Below are 26,429 nucleotides of genomic sequence, written 5' to 3' on the forward strand. Positions count from 1 at the left end.
GCTAGTGCCCTAAGGCAGAAATAAACACACCATCCCTAGTTAATACACTCTAATGTGTATTAGAGTCATGGGGTTGGGGGTAATCCACACTCTTCACATGAATTAAATCCAGATCTCTGATGAAGTTTGAGCTCTTTCTCCTTTAATTCTCTCTGACAATTTTATGCACCCAGGGTACAAAACTACTTCATTTTAACATCAATATAACACTTACATCATAGGACTCATTAATGAAAAGGAAAATCCTATATTTTAATACTATCTGAATGAGGCTTCACAGTTTCTAAAAAATGAAACACACCAATGTGTACATAAAATTGTAAATGCATCAGATTTGGTTATACTAAGAATTTCAGATTCATTGTTGAAAAGAAAAATAATTTCTTTTAATTTAGGCCTAACAAAAAACCCCACAATTTTTATCACAACTCAAACACTAACATGATGCTATATATGGCCTGAGAACTCAAACCCATTAGAACTTCTGATACAAGCTTCCCTACAAGGACCTCTCAGGCTAAACACAGACCCTAACCCAAGTTCAAAGCAAAATTAACAGGATATCCACAAGCAAGTTAAGCCACCTTGTTATACAGGCTTACTGTTGAATGTTTCTTAAAGAATACAGTGGTTTTTAGATGTGAAACACTGCTGCTATAAAATTTAACAATGTTGCACCCGCAGTAGTAAAAAGAATGTTTAAGCAATTTCTCCTTAAAGAAATGGGAGGGGTCTTACTATGTTACCCAGCCTCCCACTCCAGCTTCCCCAATAGATGGGGCTGCAGGTGTGCCTCACTGTCAAGTACTTTAGCAGGTTTAGTAAGCTATGGCACTTCACATTTCTTTGCTGACATCCATGTTTCCATCAATAAATTACAAAGCTCTTTTAATGCTATCATCTTATATTATTAACACCCAACACAATGCCCTGGGAAATAGCAAGCACTTAACACTTCTTAAAACTGACCTCTACCAATTCTTTTAACACTTTTTATTGTTATCTTATTAAAAGAAATGACTCCCAAATATGATATTTTTAATAAATAGTTCTTTAGGAAAAAAAGTACTGCCCCCGTGCTCAAACTGTATTCTTTATACTTGGCAACCTTAAAGTGACTCATATTTTTTTTCCTACTCATTAATGGCATAGGAATGCTCCAATTACTTTGGCTATATCAAAACCTGTTATGTGATGGCAGGGTACAGATTAAATATGAATTTGAATACTGTGAATAAGAAATATAATTTCATCTCTCTCCACTTCAAATGGCCTCCTTTAGATGGGTTTAAAACAAGTTTTTGATGGTATCTGGGCCCACAATCACATTCTTACATTTCTTCGATTAAAATTTTTTTTTTTTTTGAGATGGAGTTTCACTCTTGTTGCTCAGGCTGGAGCGCAATGGCACGATCTCGGCTCACCGCAACCTCCACCTCCCAGGTTCAAGCGATTCTCCTGCCTCAGCCTCCCAAGTAGCTGGGATTACAAGCACACGCCACCACGTCCGGCTAATTTTTGTATTTTTAGCAGAGATGGGGTTTCACCATGTTAGTCAGGCTGGTTCTTGAACTCCTGACCTCAGGTGATCCACCCACCTCAGCCTCCTAATAAAATTTATCTTAATAAGATAATATGTTAATATAAGATAGAGGACTGATGCCTGAAATTAATTTTTGTGCTCTAAAATTCTGTGGAAGTACTGCTTCCAAATACAACACATATTTTACTCCGTATCTCTTTAGAATTAATATAAAGTAGGGAGAAATGAGGAACAAGATAGGGTAAAGTGAGTCCTGCATGCCACTTCTGTCCTCCAACTAAGAGCGGTGGTGTAGTTTTTAACAGTTCTTACGTGTCCTCTGAGGGCTATTTCAGAATCTTCTAGACTACAGAGAGAAAACCTGAGATTTCCATTGTTCACCTAAGGGTCTGTAGAGAATCTTTTATATGAAGGCCCAGATTCTTAACAAGGTATTCATGCCTACTAACGTACGAGAACTTCAGGTTTAGGCCACTGATATCAGCCTTCCAACTTCCACCTTAATCGTGTGCTAAGTGGAGAATTTCGAGCTCATAAATAAAAGTATCGCCGAAACCCACAAAAGGAGGTGTGTGACAAAGACGACATTAACCTGAAAACTTGACTGCTGACCTCATGTGCCCCCTTCTCACTATGTAAAGAAATATACAATAAAATGGTGCATCGATTAAAACCATTTTTTCTTTAAAGGTGCACTAAACTCTTTCCCTTACCTAATATACTAATTTATACTTATATAACCATTAAAGTATCCATTTTGGGTCACTGAAAAGTTACTAATGAACTTCAATGTATCTCCGTATTACAGCAGCCTTAAGTTACTGCATAACTGTGACATACTTCACTGGGATCATCACCTGATAAGCACTTTGCTGGGCAATCCCACTAAAAGAAAGCATGTGAAGATCTTACAAGTTACTTGGCTAAATCAGCAAACTCCTGATCAAGTGGTAAAGGAGAGTCACAACTTGGGTTCAAGTTCTAGTTCTGACACTGGCAGTATGGCTTGGGCATACAAAAAATACCTATGTAAATTTCAGTTCACGAACTTGTAAAACAGGGTCAAAAACATTTTTTTCCTCCGGGTTTGTAAGGATTAAGGTACATTTAGAAAGCAACTCACACACAATAGATATTCAAACAATGCTGCATTTCCAATACGCATTTCAGAAACAACCAGAATCAAAATAACAGTTTAACAAAGAGTATATGTGGGGTTCACTGACAGATGCTTTCAAATAGCTGCAGAGCCATCATGCTGTAGAGACAGTTAGAATATCACCTATTGTAAAGATAGTATTTCTATTTCTCAGTAAAATTACAGGCCAGAAATTCTGGTTTAAAAGAAGGAATAAATAGATGGACTTAACAATGACAATGCAGGAAACCTCCTAGAGCAGGTTGTCATTGAAATGTCTGTCACAATCCCAGAAATGTTTCCCCAAAATAGGCATTCAGAACCGAAATGAAGAGTTTCAGTAGGTGTGGGTGAGGTTCAGTCATACGTGTATTTTAAAGCACCTCATATCTACAGGAGAGAAGTTGTTAAACTTAACCTGTCAACTGGTGACAGGTGCTATAGAAAAAAAGTAGTGTTAAGGAGAATAAAGCAGCAGCAGAGGTGCTTTATTTTACATAGGGTGGTCTGGGAAGTTTTCTCTGATTAAGGTGACATCGGAAAAACAAAAGTAGTTAAGCATGTCACAGATATGTCTAGGGGAAAAAGAGTTACAGGTGCATGTCACTGCCTTCTTGGGGGAAATCACATAGTTTTCCCTCAGTATCCATGGTTTCAGGACTCCCTGCAGATAACAAAATCCACAGATGCTCAAGTCTCTTATATAAAATGATGCAGGGAGGGGGAAGAGGTGGAGGAAAAATAAAATCATGGCATATTACCTGTGCACATCCTCTTGCATACTTTAAAATCTCTTGATTACTTATAATACCTAATACAATGTAAATAGTTGCTATACTGTACTGTTTAGGGAATGACAAGAAAAAAGTCTGTACATGTTCAGTACAGACGCTCTCTCCTTATATTTTCAATTCACAGTGGGCTGAATCCATGGATGTGGAACCCAGAGATGAAGAAGGCCAACTGTGTAGATAATAGTTACAATCAGGTGACCTGTTCACAACAGATAGAATTTTATGTAATCTGAGCCATTCAATGTTATGAATAAATATTTTTGGAATGATGAACCCTGTGGACCACTGGGAAGTATATGCAACTTGTGCGAGTCAGATTAGTGTATTGAAACTTATAGTTAAAAAAACAAAATGCAACATCAAGTAAATAAAAGTAGCCATCTACATTACTGATCAAATGTAGAAGGCCACTAATAACATTTAACTTATTGTAACCTTGTACATTTTAAAAGACAAAATGATCTTGTATGTGGGAAGATAAATGAAGGAGTCAGAGTAAAAATGTGTCAACTTATCTCTCTTTCTCCCAATACTGGGAAGGGAGTCCTTTTAATGCAGAGTATCCCGGATCATATAGTTGAGGGAGACATTCTCAAGCACATACTAGCTGTCCTGGTTATGAAGGAACTATTCATTTGATTACAAAACAAAAAGACTCTGGTCCATCACAACTTCCTCTAGTATACTGGTCATGCATTAGGTAAAAGATGAACCAATATAATGCCTACATCTCTCTTACCTTTTTTCTAAATGCATCATAAAACTGCCTTCAGAGAATAAACAGCATTTAAAAGTCAGCAACCATAACAAAATTTTTAACTTGTAGGATTGGAAAGAATTGTAGTAAATCGAATACCTCAAATATCTCACTAATAAAACTATTAAAATCATCCAATGTATCACTATTTTCTGCTATTTTACTGTTCATTAATTTTACAAGCTTAAAACAGTAAGTCTTAAGAAAACTGAACAACAGCAAAGCATCTATTTTTGTATGTTCATGTTATGAAAGCTATTTGTCTTTCATTACCAAATCAAGTATCTGTCAAAATAACAGGAATAAAGATTTACGTGTTTGTTCCCAGAACTCCACGTCATGCAAACTAAGTAAATCCTCTCTCCACATGTACATTTCCCTAAAAATTAGAAACATACCAATTTGAAAACACCAATAATCTTGTGAAAGTATTTTAAGTGGAAAGTGATGAAATACGCTAATACTTAACAAATATCTCATTATGATAAACTTTTGTCTATTTTATTGAGCAGAAAGTTAATGGTTACACGTACCATAACAGTAGATTCTTAGAGGATTCCAATTTCCTGTTTAGTATTTAAGTGACATCATAAAATTCTCAATATATGATATTTACTGATAATGACATTTGAATTGTCACTTCTCCACCAATAAGTCTTCCAAAAAGCACAAGACTATTATTATTCCAATTGTGTTTTAATAGTACACTTTATCTTACTTCTTAGCTTCTTTTAACTATTTTTTCTTTACAATTCATCCACTTATTTAATATTCTTGCGATAGAAATAATTTTCAAAATAAAAGTGACACAAAAAGGATAAAAAATCATACACTCTAATTCAAATTTCAACATTTATAAAAATCCTTCTCAAGAACAACTGTGAAATATCACAAATCTGTATAATATTCAAACAAAGGAAAATCTCTGGTTTATAACCCGTTTTTTGACATTATAAAAATTAAGTAATCAGGCTCACTAAACTAAGCGTCTGTCAAAAAGAATATGATCTTTTAATTATATTGCTGGGCCAGAACCACATAACAGCAATAACAATAAGTGAACAACCTACAAAGTTTAACACCAAATTAACACAGGCATGAATAATTTTGTTACCTTTCTTCCAAGAACGCAAAGAACAAATACTCAGTTTTTTAAAAAAGGGATTTAACCTATATACGACGTACAGACTGCGGTTAGTCTTGCGTTAAGTCCCCAAAGCCAAACGACCACGTTGGCACAATTTAAGGCGGAAAAAAAAAATTTCCCGAGAATAACAGCCAGTGTTTCCTAATTCCAAAAAGCCCTGGCCCTGCCTCTCTGCATTTTTTTGTAGGCCTGGAACACAACCGTCTTAAGTAAATCCAACAGCCACCAGCCACTCAAGCAGCCTGGCCCGGGGAAGCAGCGACAGGGGCCTAAGGAAATTGTGTGTGTTAGGCCCAGGCTGAGGCGGCGTTAGCAGGAACAGTGATGGTGGACGATACTCACTCCGGCGGGAAGAGGCGCAGTTCGTCGATCTTGCCTAGGAAACCGAAGAGAGTCCGCATCTGCTCAGAGCTAGCGCTCGGGGAGACATTAGTCACCTGGATTACCTCGGTGCCGCCGCCTCCGCCGCCACCACCACCTCCGCCACCGGGCCCGCCGCTGGGGCCCGGACCTGCAGTGCTGGGGACGACGGTAGTGTTGCTCATGGCGCTGCTCGGGTTCTCGCTCCTGCTTTAACACATCAAACACACAACAAACAGTGAGAAGGAGGGGAAAGAGGAACCGGTTTGCGGGAGAGAGGAGGGTGTCCGATGCTACAGCCTCTGCTACTGCTGCCGATGCCGCCGCCGCCGCCGCCGTTTCTCCGCCCCGCCGCACGCCGCGGGGGAGGGGATGAGAGCGCGCGAGCTCGAGACCACGAGAAAACAAACGGCCGCCCCACCTCGCCTCCAACCACGACACTAGCGGGCCCGAGCTCCCACAATGCTTTGCGGCGCAGGGCGCGTCAGCGTCGGCTCCACCCCGCGCAGGCCCAGCAGCCGTCGCCTGCAGCCCGAGAAATGAGAGGCACCGCGGTCTAGAGAAAGGTGTTATCCACCTTCGTCTCTCGTTTTATTCTTCTTTTTCTTCTCTCTTTTTTTTTTTTTGGAAGAGCGAAGAGGCACGTATAAACTTTTTTTTTTTAAAAAGCATTCATCCTCCTGCAAAAAGTCACTTCAGCAACTCTTCTTATTAAATACTGCTCACGATGTCTTTATATACTGATAATCATCTACAGAGCTATCCGATTACTAATGATATTTAAACCCAAGCTAAGATGCCACCCCACCACCACCAGTATAAAATGTCCCGAAATCTTCAATGTACATGAATTTTGGTAACATTAAATCTGTAACTAATTTGTTTTGTCACTAAAACTTTCAGAAAAGATATATTTTAATATTACACTTATTAATAAGCGTTTTGTACATTCATTCACAATGGATGACTTTTTTTTTTGAGACAGAGTCGCCCTGTCGCCCAGGCTGGAGTGCAGTGGCACCATCTTGGCTCGCTGCAACCTCCGCTTCCCCTGTTCAAGCCATTCTCCTACCTAGGCCTCGGGAGTAGCTGGGATTACAGGCGCCTGCCACGACGCCAGGCTAAGTTTTGTATTTTTAGTAGACATGGGGTTTCACCATGTTGGCCAGGCTGGTCTCCAACTCCTGACCTCTGGTGATCCACCCGCCTTGGCCTCCCAAAGTTCTGGGATTACAGGCGCGTGAGCCACTGCACCCAGCCAATTCCACAATAGCTGACTTTGGAAACACAGTTTACAGTACTTAAATATATTCAAGTATATATTTCTAAAGAAAATACTGCAATTTCTCAAGAAAAACTTGTTTCATATACATATTCTTGCTTAAAATAATTTTGAAGCTTTTGACTATTAAAAAAATCCTTGCTTTTGTTTTCAACCTCATCTGAACTATTCTCTCAACTGCATCCAGTGTGTAGTCCAGTGACTTGTAGTGCCCCAAACATGACAAAAACCATAATGTCTCTGTGCCGATACACAAGTTATTAATAACATCACTCATCTTATCTGTCAACTTCTGTAGAGCATTCCTTCCCTCACTGCTATGACTTCTGCAAGCTGTTAGGGCTTCCTCTTTTCTGCTAAGTAACAGAAGATACATATATTTATTATTGACATGTATCACTCAAAGTTGTGAGCTTCCTGGGTCAGTCCAGAACCTGGCACAATGTCTGTCACACAGTCAGTCCCAATGAATGTGCTGGACACACGCACAAATATACCTTAATGACAATGGCATTTAAGACAGTTCACTAAATAATTTACTTGACCTTGAATGTTTTTAGAGGTAAAAGTTTTAGATGTTTTGGAGGTAAAAACAAACAAACAAACTTGAAGCCTTACAGAGTATCTACATTAGTGAATACCTCTTGGCACAATGCAGTCAAGATGCAATATGTGAGAGTTAGAGCACAAGGTTATTGAGATTTGGGTGTAGAGCCAACTGGCTAAGTGACTTTCACTAGTGCTTATACAGAAAATGGATGGGTTGACTGAATGTGAGCCTCAGCAAAATTACAAATTATGGCCTTCATAGAAATCAACTAACATTAGCTAGAGCCAAGACTTTTCAGAATTTTAAAGAAAAGCATATAGCTGTCCCTCAGTATCTGTGGGGGATTGGTTCCAGGACCCTCCCACAAATACCAGAACCAGAGGATGCTCAAATCCCCTATGTAAAATGGTGTTGTGTAATAAAGCATTTGATCTGTATCCATGGGTTCCATGTATGTGGATTCAACCAACCTGGGACTGAAAATATTTGGAAAAAAATTGATGGTCTAAACATGTACAGACTTTTTATTTCTTGTCTAACAACTATTTACACAGCATTTACATTGTATTATTATTAGTATAGAGATGATTTAAAATATTTGGGAGGATGTGCACAGATTATATACAAACGCTATCCTATTTTACATAAAGAATTTGAGCATCTGTGTATTTTGATATCCTCTGGGGTCCTGGTATCAATTCCCCATGAATACTCACCTCAGGACTGGTACAACTGTATTTGCATATAATGTAAGCACATACCCTCATACTCTTGAGTAACCCTTATCTAAAATGCTTGGGACCATAAGTGTTTTGGATTTTGGATTTTTAAAAAAGATTTTGGAATATCTGCATTATATTTACTGATTTAGCTCCCTAATCCTAACATTTAAATTCTGAAATGCTCCAATGAGCATTTACCTTGTGCCACGTTAGTGCTCAGAAAGTTTCAGATTTTGGAGCATTTTGGATTTTGGTTTGGATTAGGGATACTCAACTTTAATACTGAATACAATGTAAATGCTATGTAAATAGCTTTTATACTGTATTTCTAAAACCTTTTATTTTTAATGTCATTATTTTTTATTTTTTGAATATTTTTGATAGGGGTTGGTTAAACCCAAGTATGTGGAACACATGGTTATGGAGGCTGATTGTATAACTAACTGCACGTCACTCATAAATAAGTATCTGTGAATACAAAGAATGGTAATTAATTTTCTCATTTTGAATCAGACATATGTAACTGCCAGTTACAGATACTTAATAGTTTAACATTTATTGTGAGTGCCTACTATATGCCATGCATGCTAAAATATTTGATGATAAAAGGACAAATAACAGAAGGTCAGGGTTCATGCCTTTTTCTTTTTTTCCTGAAATGTTAACACTTATTTATTCTCTGTGATGGGTACACATAAATCTTTTATATGACTCTACATTTTTCTGTATGTTTGACACATTTCATAATTAAAACTACAAATTCAAACCAAAGAAAAAGGTAGTTGTAATAAAATCCTTTAAACCACCAGAAGCCAATTTATGTACAATAACTTACTGAACAAATAGATGATACTTTGCTATAGAGAAACTAAGTGGCAAAAAGTTTATGCAACTGAAGAGGATTTTAAAATATTTTATTTTCACATCATTTAGCAGCTAACAACAACAACAAAAAAATTACTGAATTTGAAGTTAAGAAGCCTGGCTTAAAATACCAGCCCTGTTGGCCAGGTACAGTGGCTCATGCCTGTAATCCCAGCACTTTGGGAGGCCAAGGCGGGCGGATCACGAGGTCAGGAGATCAAGACCATCCTGGCTAACATGGTGAAACCCCGTCTCTACTGAAAATACAAAAACAAAATTAGCTGGGTGTGGTAGCAGATGCCTGTAGTGCCAGCTACTCGGGAGGCTGAGGCGGGAGAATGGCGTGAACCGAGATCGCGTCCCTGCATTCCAGCCTGGGCAACAGAGCAAGACTCCATCTCAAAAAACAAAAAACACACACACAAAACAAAAAACAAACAAAAAAAACCCACCCCTGTCATCAAGCATGTGATTTGAGAAAATTTCACTTCACTTCTAAGAACCTGTGTCAGTTTGTCAGTCAAATGAAGAGTTGAATCATAATTTTGAAGATTCTTGTAGGTCTAATAGATTAAATAATTATGTTAATGTCTGTTTTACATAGGAATAAGACATATACCTGAAGACGAATGACAGATATATTAAAGCAAATAAATATAACCAATCTATGACAGTTTTAAATCACTTCAGATTTATTTAGGCTCACAATTAAACAAGACTATAGAAAATATAGAATCTGGAGACAGGATTCATGCCTGTTTTATTCACTGTATCTACAATATCATTAAGAGGCAGTCAAAAAACTCACAAACTTCTTCAAATATTATGTACGTAAATCTGTTCCAAGGATTTTCCTAGCTGCTGGAAATAGAGTAGGGAAAAGGAAGTGAATGTCCCTGATACCATAAAACTTCAGGTCTAGTATGGCAGACTTTCAATAAAAAAACAACACAGCCAGGCGCGGTGGCTCATGTCTGTAATCCAAGTACTTCGGCAGGCCAAGGCAGGCGGATCACCTGAGGTCGGGAGTTGAGACCAACCTGACCAACGTGGAGAAACCCTGCCTCTACTAAAAATACAAAATTAGCCGAGCATGGTGGCACATGCCTGTAATCCCAGCTACTTGGAAGGCTGAGGCAGGAGAATTGCTTGAACCTGGGAGGCGGAGGTTGCAGTGAGCTGAGATTGCGCCACTGCACTCCAGCCTGGGCAACAAGAGCGAAACGCCATCTCAAAAAAACAAAAAACAAAAAACAACAACAACAAAAACACAAAAAACCCCACAAAGATGAAAGGACTAATGTGTTGTGATGAAATGAAATAGGACAGGGGATGGCGGAAAAAGTGTTATCTGCTGAGACCTTACTAAAAGGAAGAAGCAAGCCATTTGAATTTCTGGAGGAAGAGTATTCCAGACAGAGGAAATAACAAATTAGAAAGACCCTAAGGATAAGAACAAGTTTGAAGCTTTCAAGAAAAGAAGTCCACTCTTTGTGAAGTGAATGCATTCCAGTTTATACTTCAGAGAGAGACTTAGAAATCTTGTCATGTGGAAAGCAAAGTGAAGGAAGTATGCACAGAGAAGGTTCAATTGGCTCATCTTTGGATGTAAGTAAGGGAAAGCTTCTAGTTATATATAAATGATCATTATTATCAATTTTATTATGAGTTAATGCAGCTGGGTATGGTGGCTCATCCCTGTAATCCCAGCAGTTTGGGAGGCAGAGGTGGGTGGATTGCTTGAGCCCAGTTGTTTGAGACCAGCCTGGCAACGCAAAGAAACCCCATCTCTACAAAAAATACAAAAAAGTTAGCTGGGTGTAGTGGTGTGCACCTGTGGTCCCAATTACTTGGGAGGCTGAAGTGGAGGATCACCTGAGCCTGGGAGGTCAAAGCTGCAGGGAGCTGAGATCGTGACACTGTACTCTAGTCTGGGTGACAGAGTGAGACCTTATCTCAAAAAAAAAAAAAAAGTTAAATAACCTATCATTTGGCCTATAAAGTCACATTATAGAAAAGTGCATGATTTCTGATAGGCTTTTGAAACACAAGAAATAACTTACAGGTTCCCCATAATACTCTGAAGATTCACAGGTAGGACACGTAGGGAACCACTACTGCTACATTGAAAAAAAAAAATTAACTGGTGCGTGATATTGGCAGGAAAGCATGTCAAATAATATTAGACAATGAGGCTTTATACACATCCGTAAAACAATACTAATCCTCTTAGTCCTAATGAACAAGCTTTAGTTCTTTTCCATCTCAAGCTTCTAAAAAGATCTTTGTATTTAGGTGGAAGGTCTTTTAGATAAAGGAGAGCAGACAGGCCACGCACGGTGGCTCACGCCTGTAATCCCATCACTTTGGGAGGCCGAGGTGGGTGGATCACCTGAGGTCGGGGGTTCGAGATGAGCCTGACCAACATGGAGAAACCCCGTCTCTACTAAAAATACAAAATCAGCCGCGCGTGGTGGCGCATGCCTGTAATCCCAGCTACCTGGGAGGCTCCTCGAGGAGGAAGAATTGCTTGAACCCGGGAGGTGGAGGTTGTGGTCTCAAGATTGTGCCACTGCACTCCAGCCTGGGGTAACAAGAGCGAAATTCCGTCTCAAAAGGAAAAAAAAGAGCAGACACAGGTATGCATAATCCCTCTACCCACTGGGAACCCTGTTTGCAGTTGGATAAATCAAGTCCCTTTTTGTTAGCCACTTTTGTTCACACTAATGGAAAAGACAGTGGAGTCCTCCCAATTAACACAACTTTGCAAATCGGCACAAGCAACAGGCCTTTTATGAAATTAGTTGTTAAATAGCTCTTCCCTCCACCCCCAAGCAAATACATTTTTTTGAGGCTAGAAAAGGCAATTTATCAGTCTTTGGGTTTCTGATACCTAACAATATCATACTGGAACAATCCAGCATTAGACAAAAATCTACCATCACCTATGTGCTAGAAACTTTACAAATGCCTCATACAATCTGCTCAATTCTTGTGAGGCAGATGGCTTATCAATAAAGTATACTAAGGGAATGCATGCAGCAAAGGCTTTGTGAATGAAGATGGTATGTATTTGTTCCATTTAGAGGGAAATTTGGTTGAGCAAACTCTCAAAGTATTTGGCTATATTTTTTTTCCCCTTTAGCTATACAGAGCCATAAGAAGAACCTAGGAAATAAATTGCTGGTTACAAATCCGTAAGTTTTAAAAAACTTACGGCCAGGAGTGGTGGCTCATGCTTATAATCCCAGCACTTTGGGAGGCCAAGGTGAGTGGATCACTTCACGCCAGGAGTTCAAGACTAGCGTGGCCAAAATGACGAAACCCCGCCTCTACTAAAAATACAAAAACTAGCTGGGCGTGGTGGCGTGCAACTGTAGTCTCAGCTATTCGGAGGCTGAGGCAGGAGAATCACTTGAACCCAGGAGGCGGAGGCTGCAGTAAGCTGAGATTGTGCCATTGCATTCCAGCCTAGGCGACAGGGCAAGACTCTGTCTCAAAAAAAAAAAACAAAAAAACTTATCTGCAGATGTATTTTGATTTCTAGTTCTATAAATTAGATAATATTTCTACTGTATTTCTAATTCTATAAATTTACACAATTTTATAAATATTAATATCTATTTAAAAATCAGATTGTAAATCCCACGCTCCTATTCTTCACCTAAATGAAGGGGAGAGGATAAGGATGAGTTAGCACTAGGGGACTGACTGACAGACAAAAGAACACATGGACACACATACCAGGACAGAAAAAAAGGCTACCTGTGTTTATTTTCAAATACTTCTTTCATATCGTTTAATATATATTGTCTTTCAATAGCAAGGATTTTATATGTATGTTTTTAAATTGACAAAGCAGGGTCTGTGAACACCCTAAAATTATAGGCAAAAATCTATCTGTGACCATTTTTTACAACTTTGTTTTATGATTAAATAGAGGAAAAAAGTAGTAGTCAGAGCATTAAGATTCTGGTGCTTGCATCGTATGCACAGTATTCTCAGCTATAGTGCACATGTATTGCTTGGAAAATCAGAATCAATTTATTTGTACAGATTTGCTTGGCTTTTTTGTTTAATCGGCTCAAAAGAAACATTTGGCTGGGGAAGCTCCAGACACTGATTTCTCAGTACTATCTTCTATGTTATAAAAGATTCTTTTGGAGTCTTAACTGACAAAAAGCCATTGGAGGGAATGCTTCACAATCTTAAAAAATAAAAAAAAGTTCAATGCAAGAAAATATCCAGTAGAGTTATATGTATCTTTACCTCTAATAGTTTCATGCATTTTAATACGTTTTTCGTAATCAAGGAATTAAACATATGCACCATTTGACCTTTTATGTTTTTTCCCCCATGCAGTAAATTAACTTTCTCTTCATGAAGGAAAATTATTCTTAAAGACTTACTTAAAACTGGAAAAAAAGTGAAAGTGTACTCAAATCAGTACATTTCATTAATAAGACTGAATTACATTAATTGAATGCTTTTAAAACGACCTTCAATCCTCATAACACTTAAAAGGTGCTAGAGTGATTAATAATGCAGGCCCTAGAGTCAACCTGAAGGGACTCTACCAATTAAGATAATTGTGTGAACTTCAGCTCATTACTTGGTGCTTCAATTTCCTTATTTAAACTAAGAGGGTAATAATAATGCCCACCTCATTGGGGTTGTTATGAGGATAATAAGTGAGAATACTAATACAAATGCTTAGAATAAATTACTATTATAATGACTATTCTATAAATAAAGAAACTAAGGCTTAGAAAAGTTAAGCAACTTGTCTAACATATAAAGCAGCTAATAGTAGAGCAGGGATTAAAAAAACCAAACCAGGTACTACATCTCACTCCAAAGCCTGTATTTCCACTATGTTGTACTGTCTCCTACTATGTCTTGTCATAATAAATCCAGAAAAATTTAAACTCACATGAAAGATATATCTCAGAAGAGTTAGTTTACACAGTGAGAACAGCTTATTTAGATTTCATATTTTAACACAGGTTTTTTGTGGAATGTTAAAAATTATAAAGCAATAAGTTTAATGCTAAATATTCAAACTATATAAATGTAAAAAACATAAGTGGCTTCTATTCTATTCCCTGATTCTACTCCCCTATGTGTGTTCTCATCTACTGTAATAAATACTTCTTCTAATTAGCCACATGAGCTAATGTGTCCCTTATGTGAAAAATGGGGATAATGATGCCATTTGAAGTTTCTAAGATTAAAAATATGAATACAAAGCACTTAGCAGAGTGCCCAACACATAGGCACCCAACAAATGTTACATGTCATTACAAGAAAGTCGGAAAAAACTCTCCAATTTCCTCATCTTTTCTTTTTAAATTTTTTTTTGAGGCAGGGTCTTGTTCTGTCACCCAGGCTGAAGTGCAGAGTTCACAACAACCTCAAACTCATGGGTTCAAGTGATCCTCCTGCCTCAGCCCCTTACCCCCACCCCTCCAGTAGCTGGGACTATAGGCTCACGCCGCCACACCCAGCTAATATTTTAAACTTTTTGTACAGACAGCATCTCCCTATGTTGCCCAGGCTGGTCTTGAATTCCCACCAGGGCATCCCAAAGTGCTGGGATTACAGGCATCAGCCACCACACTTGGCTTTCCTCATCTTTTCAATTGATGACTAACAATAGTAATACTTGTCTTACTTTATAGCATTATTGTAAAAATTAAATTGATAAGAACCTACCCTATAAACAGTTAAGTTAAAGATATGAATTATACCATTATTAGATGCCCCTTCTCCTTTAAGAGGCTACTGCAATACAAACATGACACCAACATGAAAAGACACAAACAACTGTACCTATCTTTGATTAATATTAAATTAAAACCAGGCATAATGGCTCACACCTGTAATCCCAGCACTTTGGGAGGCCAAGGTGGGTGGATCACCTGAGGTCAGGAATTCAAGATCAGCCTGGCCAACATGGCAAAACCCCATCTCTACTAAAAATACAAAAATTAGCCGGGTGTGGTGGTGCGTGCCTATAATCCCAGCTATTGGGGAGGCTGAGGGAGGAGAATCGCTTGAACCCAGGAGGTGGAGGTTGCAGTGAGCCAAGATCTCATTGCTGCACTCCAGCCTGGGCGACAGAGTGAGACTGCATCTCAAAAATAAAAAAATAAGTATTAATTAATTAATTAATTAAAAGTACCGTGACATGGGTCAGAACAAAAAAACTATCAAATAACCAAAGCATAAATTTTAAAAGTAAAATACTACTCACAACTTTACTAAAATTAAACAATTTTAGTTCTTAAAAATAAAGTACAGTAAGTAGTTTTTAAGGGCCATGTTTCTCTCCACCAATTGCCACCCCAGTCACTTGAAACAATAAACTGTTGTTAGTTTCAAGCCACAATTAGCTCAGGCTGAAGTCTAAAGCACTTGGAGATATTGATCAAGTAATTATTTTAGGGGAGGGATGAGATGGTAGAGATGTAGTATTTCTAGGAAATGAGTTAAAAAGAAAAGCAAAAATGTCAGCACCTCTAAGATGGCCATAAAGTTGTACTGATGGCTGATAAATTTAGTGTTGAGTGAAAAACATGTACCTCTAGAATGATGATGGCTGGGTTCACAGATTTGCATCATAGGTACCAAGTATTTAAATGTCCACTAGTATTTCAACACTCTGATGATGCATACCTTTAAAATATTTAAGTATATGTAACTGTGATATTGCAAAGGATGGAAAAAAACCAACCTCAAGTAGAAAAAAAAATTGTGAGCAGTCTTGAAGGTATTCTGAAAGCTAAACTAGCACTTACCAAATTGTGAGTATAAATATGTGGCCTAGAAATCTAAGTATCAAATTTTAAATTAACAATCTACTGATTGTGACTGTTAACAAACTACCAAATTATTCAGATTTTTCTCCTTAAGTTGATGTTAAGGATAAAGTCTCAGGGACCATATCATGTCTTATTAAAACTGTAGGCGAGCTTTGCTACATAAACAATATTTGCCATTTTTAAACATTTACTGTGTCTCCCTTTTTAAAGTAAATGAAATTGCAAGCAGAATCCAATTGAACAAAATTGTGGGTGGGAGGGGGTGGATATAAAGTCAAATTTTAAAATAGTGGATTTTGATTGAAATTGTTTTTAAAACAGACTTACTCCGTAGTGTATGTGTTAACATAAACATAGGGTTTGGTGCCCTAACTTTACTTCTGTATTACTTTACTAGTTTAAAGCCAAAAAAAAAAAAAAATCATAAAATCCATATAATTAATACAAAATCTGAGACTTTAAGTCAGAGAACATATTAATCTTGGAAAAAAGAGCAAGAATACTGCACTAGCTTTTAAAGGTTATGAGTAATAATCACTGTGAATAATAGGAAACACTTCCAGCTGATTTAAGAACCGATAAACAAATCTCAATATTATACTGCTTTTTTGAAAATGACATAAGCACGATTGGTTTACCACCACCCTTGTTTCAGTTTCTTTTTATAATATAATGAAATAAACCAGAAAACCCCCAAATTAAAAGCATTTTTGATAAATTTTTTTTACTAGTTCTTCCACCTTCAAGTAAATAAAACTAACATTTAAAAAAAGCCCTCATATAAGAGGGAAAAAAAATTTTCCTAAATCTGGGGACTAAAATTTTTTTGTGTTGAAAGTGGAGAGAGCTGGGCATGGTGGCTCATCCCTGTAATTCCCTACAGGGTCTCGCTCTGTTGTCCAGGCTGGAGTACAGTGGCGCAATTTTAGCTCATTGCAACCTCGGCCTTCCGGGGTCAAGCCATCCTCCTACCTCAGTCTCCTGAGTAGCTGGGATCACAGGTGCATGCCACACCACACCCAGGTAATTTTTGTATTTTTTGTAGAGATAGAGTTTCAAGATATTGTCCAGGCTGGTCTCTAACTCCTGAACTCATGGGATCTGCCTGCCTTGGCCTCCCAAACTGCTGGAATTATAGGCATGAGCCACCGTACCTGGCCAATCCCAGCACTTTGGAAGGCTGAGGTGGTAGGATTGCTTGAGCCTGGGAGTTTGAGACCAGTCTGGGCAATATGGGGAGACCCTGTCTCTATAAAACATTAAAAAATTAGCTGGATGTGGTGGCATGAGCCTACAGTCGCAGCTACTGGGGGGCATGGGGAGGAGGTTGAGGCAGAAGGATCACTTGAACCCATGAGTTTGAGGCTGCAGTGAGCTCTGCACTCCAGCCTGGGTGAGAAAGCGAAACTCTGTCTTGGAAAAAAAAAAGGGGGGCGGGGGCAGAAAATATTAGAATCAAATATTAAACCTCCTAGAGCAAGCTGTTTCACGATTCAAAAGTATATAAGAGAAGCAGAGAAAACAAAGAATATACAAATGCATTATTCCAAAGACAATGCACTCTTTCCATTAGAAAAAATTACCATATACAACTCCAGTAACAACATAATACAAATTTCAAAGCCACATTTGAAACTATCAGTAAAATGCAAAATATGTACTGCTTTCACTGAAAAGAAAAGAATGTCTTCTTGGCCAGGCATCGTGGCTCATGCCTGTAATTCCAACACTTTGGGAGGCCAAGGCAGGTGGGCTGCTTGAGCCCAGGAGTTTGAGAACAGCCTGGGCAATATGGCAAAACTTCATCTCTACAAAAAAAAAAAAAAAAAAAAAGAAGCGAGGTGCCTTTAGTCCCAGCTAGTTGTGAGGCTGAGATGCGAGGATCTCTTGAGCCAGGGAGGTCAAGGCTGCAGTGAGCCTGGGCAACAGACTGAGACTCTGTCTCAGAAAAAAAGGAAAAACAAACAAACAAAAAAGAATGTCCTCTCCCAGCTACTCTTAAAGTTGGCAATGATAGCCCTGAAGGGAAAACAAATGTGAAATTGTAAGTCTAAATTTTTAAAGAAAACTAAAATGTTCTCTCAATAAATAACTTTTACCATAAGATAGCAGCTCTCATATATAAGGCAATATTCTGAAAGATAAACACAATACAATTCAAAATAGGCTAAATTTGTTACTTTACACAAAAAGAAACTTCCTAGAATGTCTGCAAAACAAATACACTTTGCTCTTACTTGACTCCATTTTATAAACAAATGTGCTTGCAAATCTGCCAAATTAACTCAATTTACCCTTACTACAATTTCAGACTTCAATAATCCATCTCATCAATTGTACCTTTCATCTATGTCTTAATAAATGTTAATGGTAGAGACAAGCTGCTCTATACTTTGATAACAGTCTTACTTTCTGTTATGAAACAAAACTGTACCCTTTGGCCAATGTGATTTTTAGGTTCAACATAAATTTGGTTTCTTCATTTTCTTTTCTCATTTAGCAAAGAAGCTTGAAGAGGGAAGCCTTTCATCACTTAAATAAAATGAATACAATAAATTCTAGCTAGACAATTCCATTACAAAAGGTAGCTATGCAGTAGTCTCCAGCCTTGACACAGGAGACATTCATTTCACATTATTTTAGTAATGTATATAAAGTCAATTTTTCTAAAAAAGCAAATACTTTGACTTAAATGCCAGTGTTGAAAAAGAGTTAGAATTTTTGCTTTCAATGTATTCTCCTTAAAACAATAGAAATGGAGCTAATTCTCACATAAGTATATATAACTATTTTTTCATAAAGAAGCTCAGTTGAAGTTGATTAGCTTTCAGTTTCCATCCATTTGAGACAAAACATGTTATTTTCTCTATTGCATTAGGTAATAATTTTTACTGTAACTTGCTCAATCTGCACTTACTACATAAATACAATACAGCAGGCTGGGTGCGGTGGCTCACACCTGTAATTCCAGCAATTTCGGGGGCCGAGGCAGGTGGATCACATGAGGCCAGGAGTTTGAGACCAATCTGGCCAACATGGCGAAACCCTGCCTCTGCTAAAAAAATACAAAAAAATTAGCTGGGTGTGGTGGTGCGTACCTGTAATGCCAGCTTCTTGGGAGGCTGAGGCAGGAGAAATCACTTGAAGCTGGGAGGTGGAGGTTGCAGTGACCAAGGCTGAGCCATTGCACTCTAGGCTGGGTGACAGTGCGAGACTCCATCTCACACACACAAACACACACACACCATACACTGTATTACAGTAACTAGTACATTCTTACATATGTCAGTTTATATCTATTGGAGTTTACCACAAGCATATGGCCACTGGGATTTTTTTTCAGAATTACTCTTTGCCATTAAACAGAAGATACTTTCCTTATACAAGATGAAACAATGTTTTAATACAGTATCATTAAATGTCAATAATGAAATATTTAACTTCAAGAACAAGAAATTTAAAAATTATACCTTGCTGTTATTTTTTAATAAATTGAACTAGGCAGGGTGTGGTGGCTCATGCCTATAATCCCAGTGCTTTGGAAGGCCCTAGATAGAAGGATTGCTTGAGGTGGCTCATGCCTGTAATCCCAGTGCTATGGAAGGCCCTAGATGGAAGGACAGCTTGAGGCCAGGAGTTCAAGACCAGCCTTGGCAACACAGACTCGTTTCTACAAAAAATAAAAACAATTAGCTGGGCATGGTGGTGTGATGGCTACTCAGGAAGCTGAGGTGGGAGGACTGTTTGAGCCCAGGATTTCGAGGTTGCAGTGAGCTGTGATCGCACCACTGTACTTCATCATGGGTGACAGAGTGAGACCTGGTCTCTTAAAAAAAAAAAAGAAAAAAAGAACGAAAGAAGAATCTATTGTAGGGGGAGGGGTGGTTACTGTAAAATTTTGTACTCGAGCAATTCAATTCTCCAAAGGTGGGTTGTTTCTTCCCCAAAGGTAGGTTGTTACTATAAAGAGAAAAAGGTGGTTCTTTAATAAAGAAATCTTCTTAAAAACAACTGAAGTGTCTCTTACAATGATTACAGGATTAAAAAAAAAGCAAGTTGGGAATTATGAAAAGCCACTAGGGAAGTCATGGTGATTAAAAAGAAAGGTTTTGGAGACAGATCTAGGTTCAAATTCCCGGTCGTGCTATTCAGAGAAACTTGTGAGGTTGGGTAAGTTTCTTCACCCCTTTTAGCCTCAATTTCCTTATCTGCAAAATTAGTCACTGTGTTAAATAAGAAATAGCAAACAGAGGTATTATTAGCACTGAGCCTGGTATGGACCCAATAAGGCAGCTATTACCATTACTGTGAAGACAAGCTGACCAGGGACCTCATTAATAACCTTGCAAAAGCTGCTACGGTCGTTTTCCTTTAAAACTCAGGCTGGGCACGGTGACTGACACCTGTAATCCCAGCACTTTGGGAGGCCGAACTGGGCGGATCGCTTGAGGCTGGGAGTTCGAGACCAGCCTGACCAACATGGCGAAACTCCGTCTCTACTAAAAAATATAAAAATTAGCCAGGTGTGGTGGTGCGCGGCTATAATCCCAGCTACTGGAGAGGCTGAGGCAGGAGAATCACTTGAACCTGGGAGGCGGAGGTTGCAGTGAGCCGGGATCACGCCACTGCATTCCAGCCTAGGCGACAGACGAGACTTTGTCTCAAAAAAAAAAAAAAAAAAAAAAAAAAGACAAAAATCCACTCTTTGCTTTTTTAGTAGGGTAACAACTATTGGTAACTTTCTCTTGTTCGATATTAGTGTAAAGGACTCCACAGAAATAAGAACAAAAAGGGTAGAGTTAAAAACCGAATTTTACAGGTAGCAATAACCTGGACTCAGGTAAAAGTGCGTGATGAAGAATTTGTCAAAGGGCCTTCATCCTAGCTTTCAACTATTCTACCAATCCTCAGTAGACTTGATGGGGGTTAGAATGGTATTCCCTGGCATATGCTTTTAAAACAAAATCATTTCAGGCAAAAGAAAAGTCTAGCACCCAGGATGGTATACATACTAGGCAGGATTAATCTTAATAATTACTTGTTGAATCAAGAAGTTGTACATTTCAGATGAAAACTTTAATTTCCTAGGAAACACCGACTTATATTGAACAAAATTTTCATTTGCTATTATTCTGGACTCACCGAGAGCTCAAGATTCTAGTTTTTATCTTCACTTATTTCAAAAACCTTATGCGGTAGGAATTATCCCCAAAGTAATGAAAAAAAGGAATGAGCTTTAAAAGCGGTTGAGTAAACTGCCTCAAGTTAACAGTTTCTAAAGTAAAGAAGCAGCTGAGATTTGAACTTGCTTTTTAGGGCTCAAAAATCCAAGCTGTCTGAGCTTCACTAAAGCATGTACCACTACTTGTCTCCCTAAGCTGTCTGATACACAGAACATTTATTAAATTTTAAGGATTTTTGTTTTTGTCTTCTATGTTGCCAGTCCTTCCATTTCACATTACCTCCTTTGCTGGGTAAGCTATATACCCTCAATACAACGAGAATGGTGTCAGAGTACAGGCCTTAAGAACAGAAAATTTCTTTTACTCCGTACGCCAGAGGTCTGGCGCCACCACCACAAGCGACAAACACAGGCTGGGGTCCAGAAAGGCTGCCGACCGCGCCCAGATCTCAAGTTTTAGTCAAGGCCCACGTTCAGACTAGGAGAGGGGAGAAGAGAGGGTTCTCTTTCCCCACACCCTCGCCACGATGGAAGCACAGAGGAGAAGGTTGGAGTCGCAGTAACAGTGCAAACAATAAACCTGAAAGCCCCTCTTAAGCCCGTTAAACGCACTTACTTGATTGAAGTAATTCCAGGACGCTAGGCCGGCACCGGCAACGGAAAAGGCTTCTCTGTCCTCCAGCCCAGGCGCTGGTGCTGACGACATCTGGACTGCGCCGCAGAGAGTGAAGGCCCAGCGCGAGGCCGCGAGCCCAGCGCCCAGAGCGCGCGCTCACTAAAGGAGCGGGGCATCCCAACGGCGCCACCTTTAAGCGTCACGGGTGGGGCTGCAGCTTCTGGACCTAGGACTTTGAACATGTCGCGCCTGAAGCGGATAGCGGGGCAGGATCCCCGCGCTGGTTTCAAAGCAGGTGGAAGAGACTGCGGTACCTCGGTACCCCAAGGGCTATTGAAGGCAGCGAGGAAGAGCGGCCAGTTAAACCTGTCGGGTAGAAACCTCAGTGAAGGTAAGACCCAGAGGTACGACCCTATTGTGTCTCCTGTCAGAAAGCCTTTGGCCCAGGCAACCTCCTTTTTCTCTGGGCTGGCTTTGGCCCCCTTTCTCAGACTGCTAGCCAGAATTTCTGTGCTCTAATCTAATCCCTGTGCTCATTTCGACCGGTTTGGTTAGCCCAGTTCAGTTCCTTCCCAGGTTCCCGCAATCTCTGTTAAAGGGACCCTGCTAAAAATACGGTCTAAATTTAAACGGGGCGCTTTCTGGGATTCCCACATTCTGTGGGATAAGCAACATAATATGTGACGAAACCAGCTATCAAATCACGGGCAAATCTTTTGTTTCTTTGGCCCTTATTATCCTCCTCTTATTGTAATCTTCAAGGGCAATTACCAAAGCTAAAATTATATGTTTTATCGGCCCCTTTGTGAACCTGCACTGTTCCCTGCCGAGACGCTCTTCTGTATGCAACTGTGCAGAGTCCTACTTACAAGGAATAATGAGTATATTTTCTAAGTTGAAGATCAGGATAGATGCCACACAGAGTGTTTGAATGTGGGGACATCTTGAGAAACCTGTTAAAGACCAAGAAGCACAAATCTGGGTACCATGAATGAATGGCCAGATGCTCTTCTGATTGTCGTGTGTGTGTGTGCGTGCGTGTGTGTGTGTGCATGCGTGTGTGTGTGTAAGAGAGAGAGGGAGGGGAATGGAGAGATGGAGAAATAGAGCATTTTTCCTGTAATGTTTTTCTTCATTTATATTTAGGTTTTAAGACTGATTAAAACCTTCCATTTTCCTTCTAATGATTGCTTTCTTATTGTGACATGTATAAAGTAGATTAGGCAAGCAAATGCTTCTGAATGAATGAAAAGACACAGAATCCTTACTCCACCTAAAAGAGTTTTTGATCAATGGGAACATACTCATTTTCAAACTACAGTTGTGCATATATATATGTACTTGGTTTCCCCAAAACCTGAAACATTTTTCTCTAAACTTGCATACCTATCATGCTAACATTCTGTTCTCTTGCCTGTTTAATTTTTTAACAGCATTTATCACTATCAGAATTTATACCATTTATGTTTTCTGTTTTCTCTGCCCTCCAACCAAAAGGTTAATACCATGAAGTCAGTGAGCTTTGTTTTGTGCTTTGTTGTATTTCTATCACTGAAAATAGTGCTTGGTACATAGTAGAGTCTTACTAAATTTTGCGGAAGCAATAAGTAAGTGAATGAGTATTCTCAAATCATGAGTGGTGTGCTAGAATGTACTTATTGACTAGACTCAGGTGGTTTCGTCTGTTAAACTTTAAGAGAGCACATGGATTCTGACTCTTAGGTCCGTGATGATATGGATTAGAACTGCTTAGGTTATTGTTGTATAACCAGAACCTAACACTTTACCTGGTACATAAAATGATTTTAAATGAGTGAATAAACAGCATTTCATAGGAGGGAAAGATACAGATGGCAGAAACTCATGGTATTTGTAGCTTATATATAAAAAAGGAATCCCTGTTACTATACTATAGAAGGTCTTTCTCTGTCTGGCTGTATGTAGCCCTCAGTTTCATCACTTGTCAGTGAAACTTTGATAGGCAAACCACTATAATTCTGAACTATTTGTAGTTCGTTACGGGGTCGTGCTTCTTATCTTCCTATCTTTGCTCACATAACATTGAGATGGTTAATCACTCTGTGCCCTAATTTCTCATTTATTATGCAGGAGTCATAACAGGACCTATTAAGGTCTAAATGAGATAAAATAAAGTGCTTGGTACATAAAAAGTACACAGTAAAAATTCACCATTGCTGTTATCATGGCAGCACCTTCTAGTTGGTTTCCTGGAGTTTTTACTTTATATCTCACTCTTGCTACTCCAGAGGCTGAGGCAGGAGGATCACTTGAGTCCAGGAGTTTAAGGCTGTAGTGCCTTATGATCGCACCTGTGAATAGCCACTGCACTCTAGCCTGGACAATATTGTGAGACCCTGTCCATAAACAACAACAACAACTACCCTCACACTCTAAATCCTAGTGTCATTACCAAGAGTTATTTTTCCAAAACAGATCTTACATCACTCAAAACGTTTAATGACTTCCCATAGCCCAGAAGATACGGTATAGGTAAAGTTTTTAGCACAGCATACAAAAGCCATTCTACACCTTTCCCTTAACTATTTACTTTGAGGCCTCTTTTCAGCATCCTATACTTTAATAATGATAGTAGCTCATGCCTGTAATCCCAGCACTCTGGCAAATTGAGAGGCAGGAGGATCGCTTTGAGGCCAGAAATTCAAGACCAGCCTGAGGCAACATAGTGAGACCCCATCTCTACAAAAAATACAAGAATTAGATGAGCATGGTGGCGTGCGCCTGTAGTCCTAGCTACTTGGAAGGCTGAGGTGGGAGGATTGCTTGAGCCTGAGTTGGAGGCTGCAGCGGGTGCTATGATTGTGCCATTGCACTCCAGCTTGGGCAAGAGAGTGAGATCCTGTCTCTAAAATAATAATAATGACACTAACAAAAATTACCTTTCCCCCAAACAACCATACTTTAAAATTTTTTAACGAACTGTTTTAATGAAAGTTGAGCAGATGGTACATTATATTCTCATATACCCTCTGTCTCCAGCTTACAGTTTCCTCTGTTATTAACATCTTGCATTAATGTAGTACATTTATTATAATTGATGAACCAATATTGATACATTATTATTAACTGAAGTTCATAGGTTTGTTAGGGCTCATTCTTACTGTTGTACAGGTCTATGAAATTGACAAATGCATGTCATATATCCACCATTAGAGTATCATACAGCATAATTTCACTTCCCAAAAAATCCCGTGTGCTCTACCCATTCATTCCTTACCCATCTTCCCCTGAACTGTGGGCAACCAGTAATCTTTTTCCTGTTTCTATAGTTTTACCTTTTCCAGAATGTCTCTTAATTTGAATCATACCAGTGCATAACGTTTTCAAACTTTTTTTTTTTTTTTTTTTTTTTTTTTGAGACGGAGTCTCGCTGTGTCTCCCAGGTTGGAGTGCAGTGGCGCGATCTCGGCTCACTGCAAGCTCCGCCTCCCGGGTTCACGCCATTCTCCTGCCTCAGCCTCCCAAGTAGCTGGGACTACAGGCGCCCGCCAACACGCCCGGCTAATTTTTTGTAATTTTAGTAGAAACGGGGTTTCACCGTGTTAGCCAAGATGGTCTCGATCTCCTGACCTCGTGATCTGCCCGTCTCGGCCTCCCAAAGTGCTAGGATTACAGGCGTGAGCCACCGCGCCCGGCCTCAAACTGTTTTTTTAACTAATCAGTATGCATTTAAAGTTCATCCATGTATTTTTGATGACTTAATCATTTATTTTTTTATTGCTGAGTAATATTCCATTGTATGGATGTACCATTTTGTTCATTCACCTTTTGAAGGACATCTTGGATACTTCCAGTTTTTGGCAGTTATGAATAAAGCAGCTGTAAACATTTATGTTCAGGTTTTTGTCTGGATATATGTTCAACTCATTTGGATAAGAGCCTAGGAGCATGATCACTGGATCATATAAGAGACTATGTTGAGCCCTTTAAGAAACTGTCAGACTACTAATGTGTACCATTTCGCATTTCCACAAGTAATAAATGAAAGTTCTCTGCTCCACATTCTTATCAGCATTTGGTATGATCAGGTTTTTGGATTTTAGCCATTTTAGTGGGTGTATTTCGTTATTTTATTTTATTTTATTTTATTTTTGAGACGGAGTTTTGCTCTTGTTGCCCAGGCTGGAGTGCAATGGCGTGATCTTGGCTCACCGCAACCTCTGCCTCCCAGGTTCAAGCAATTCTCCCGTCTCAGCCTCCTGAGTAGCTGGGATTACAGGGATGCGCCGTCACGCCTGGCTAATTTTTTTTTTGTATTTTTAGTAGAGACGGGGTTTCTCCATGTTGGTCAGGCTGGTCTTGAACTGCTGACCTCAGGTGATCCACCCACCTCGGCCTCCCAAAGTGTTGGGATTACAGGCGTGAGCCACCACGCCCGGCCTGTATTGTGTTATCTTATGGTTTTAACTTAGTATTTCCTAGTGACATATGATGTTGAGTGTCTTTTCATATGTTCATTTGCCATCTGTATATCTCTTTGGTGAGGTGTCTATTAAGAACTTTTGCACGTTTATTCATTGGGCTCGTTTCCTTGTTGTTGATCATAGTTGTCTTTTTATGCCACTTGTTTCTGCTCAGCAACTGATTGTTCAATGAATAAGTGACATATGT

At 39.1% G+C, this 26,429-nt stretch overlaps 2 protein-coding genes across 9 annotated transcripts in view; one reads left to right on the top strand and one right to left on the bottom strand.

Moving 5' to 3' along the window:
• Positions 1-21,953, bottom strand: part of SRSF11 (serine and arginine rich splicing factor 11) — a 46,372-nt gene extending 24,419 nt beyond the window's left edge. For 3 of the 8 annotated variants that reach the window (XM_001166106.6, XM_024346536.3, XM_009423303.4), the window contains exons 1-2: positions 21,780-21,890; positions 5,722-5,946 (exon numbers count right to left, since the gene is read on the bottom strand). In XM_001166106.6, the coding sequence (XP_001166106.1) occupies positions 5,722-5,924 (203 nt within the window). In that variant the 5' untranslated portion in view covers positions 5,925-5,946; positions 21,780-21,890. Of the gene's footprint in view, positions 1-5,721; positions 5,950-21,779 lie in introns of all 8 variants that reach the window. The other 5 variants (XM_063800462.1, XM_009423308.4, XM_024346541.3 and 2 more) reach the window with 4 other exon arrangements.
• Positions 21,586-26,429, top strand: part of LRRC40 (leucine rich repeat containing 40) — a 61,267-nt gene continuing 56,423 nt past the window's right edge. Inside the window, exon 1 of the mRNA XM_513483.8 lies at positions 21,586-22,170. Coding sequence (XP_513483.2) covers positions 22,020-22,170 — 151 coding nt within the window. The 5' untranslated portion in view covers positions 21,586-22,019. The remainder of the gene's footprint in view (positions 22,171-26,429) is intronic.

Source organism: Pan troglodytes, chromosome 1, assembly GCF_028858775.2.
Source record: "Pan troglodytes isolate AG18354 chromosome 1, NHGRI_mPanTro3-v2.0_pri, whole genome shotgun sequence".
NCBI classification, from domain to species: domain Eukaryota; kingdom Metazoa; phylum Chordata; class Mammalia; order Primates; family Hominidae; genus Pan; species Pan troglodytes.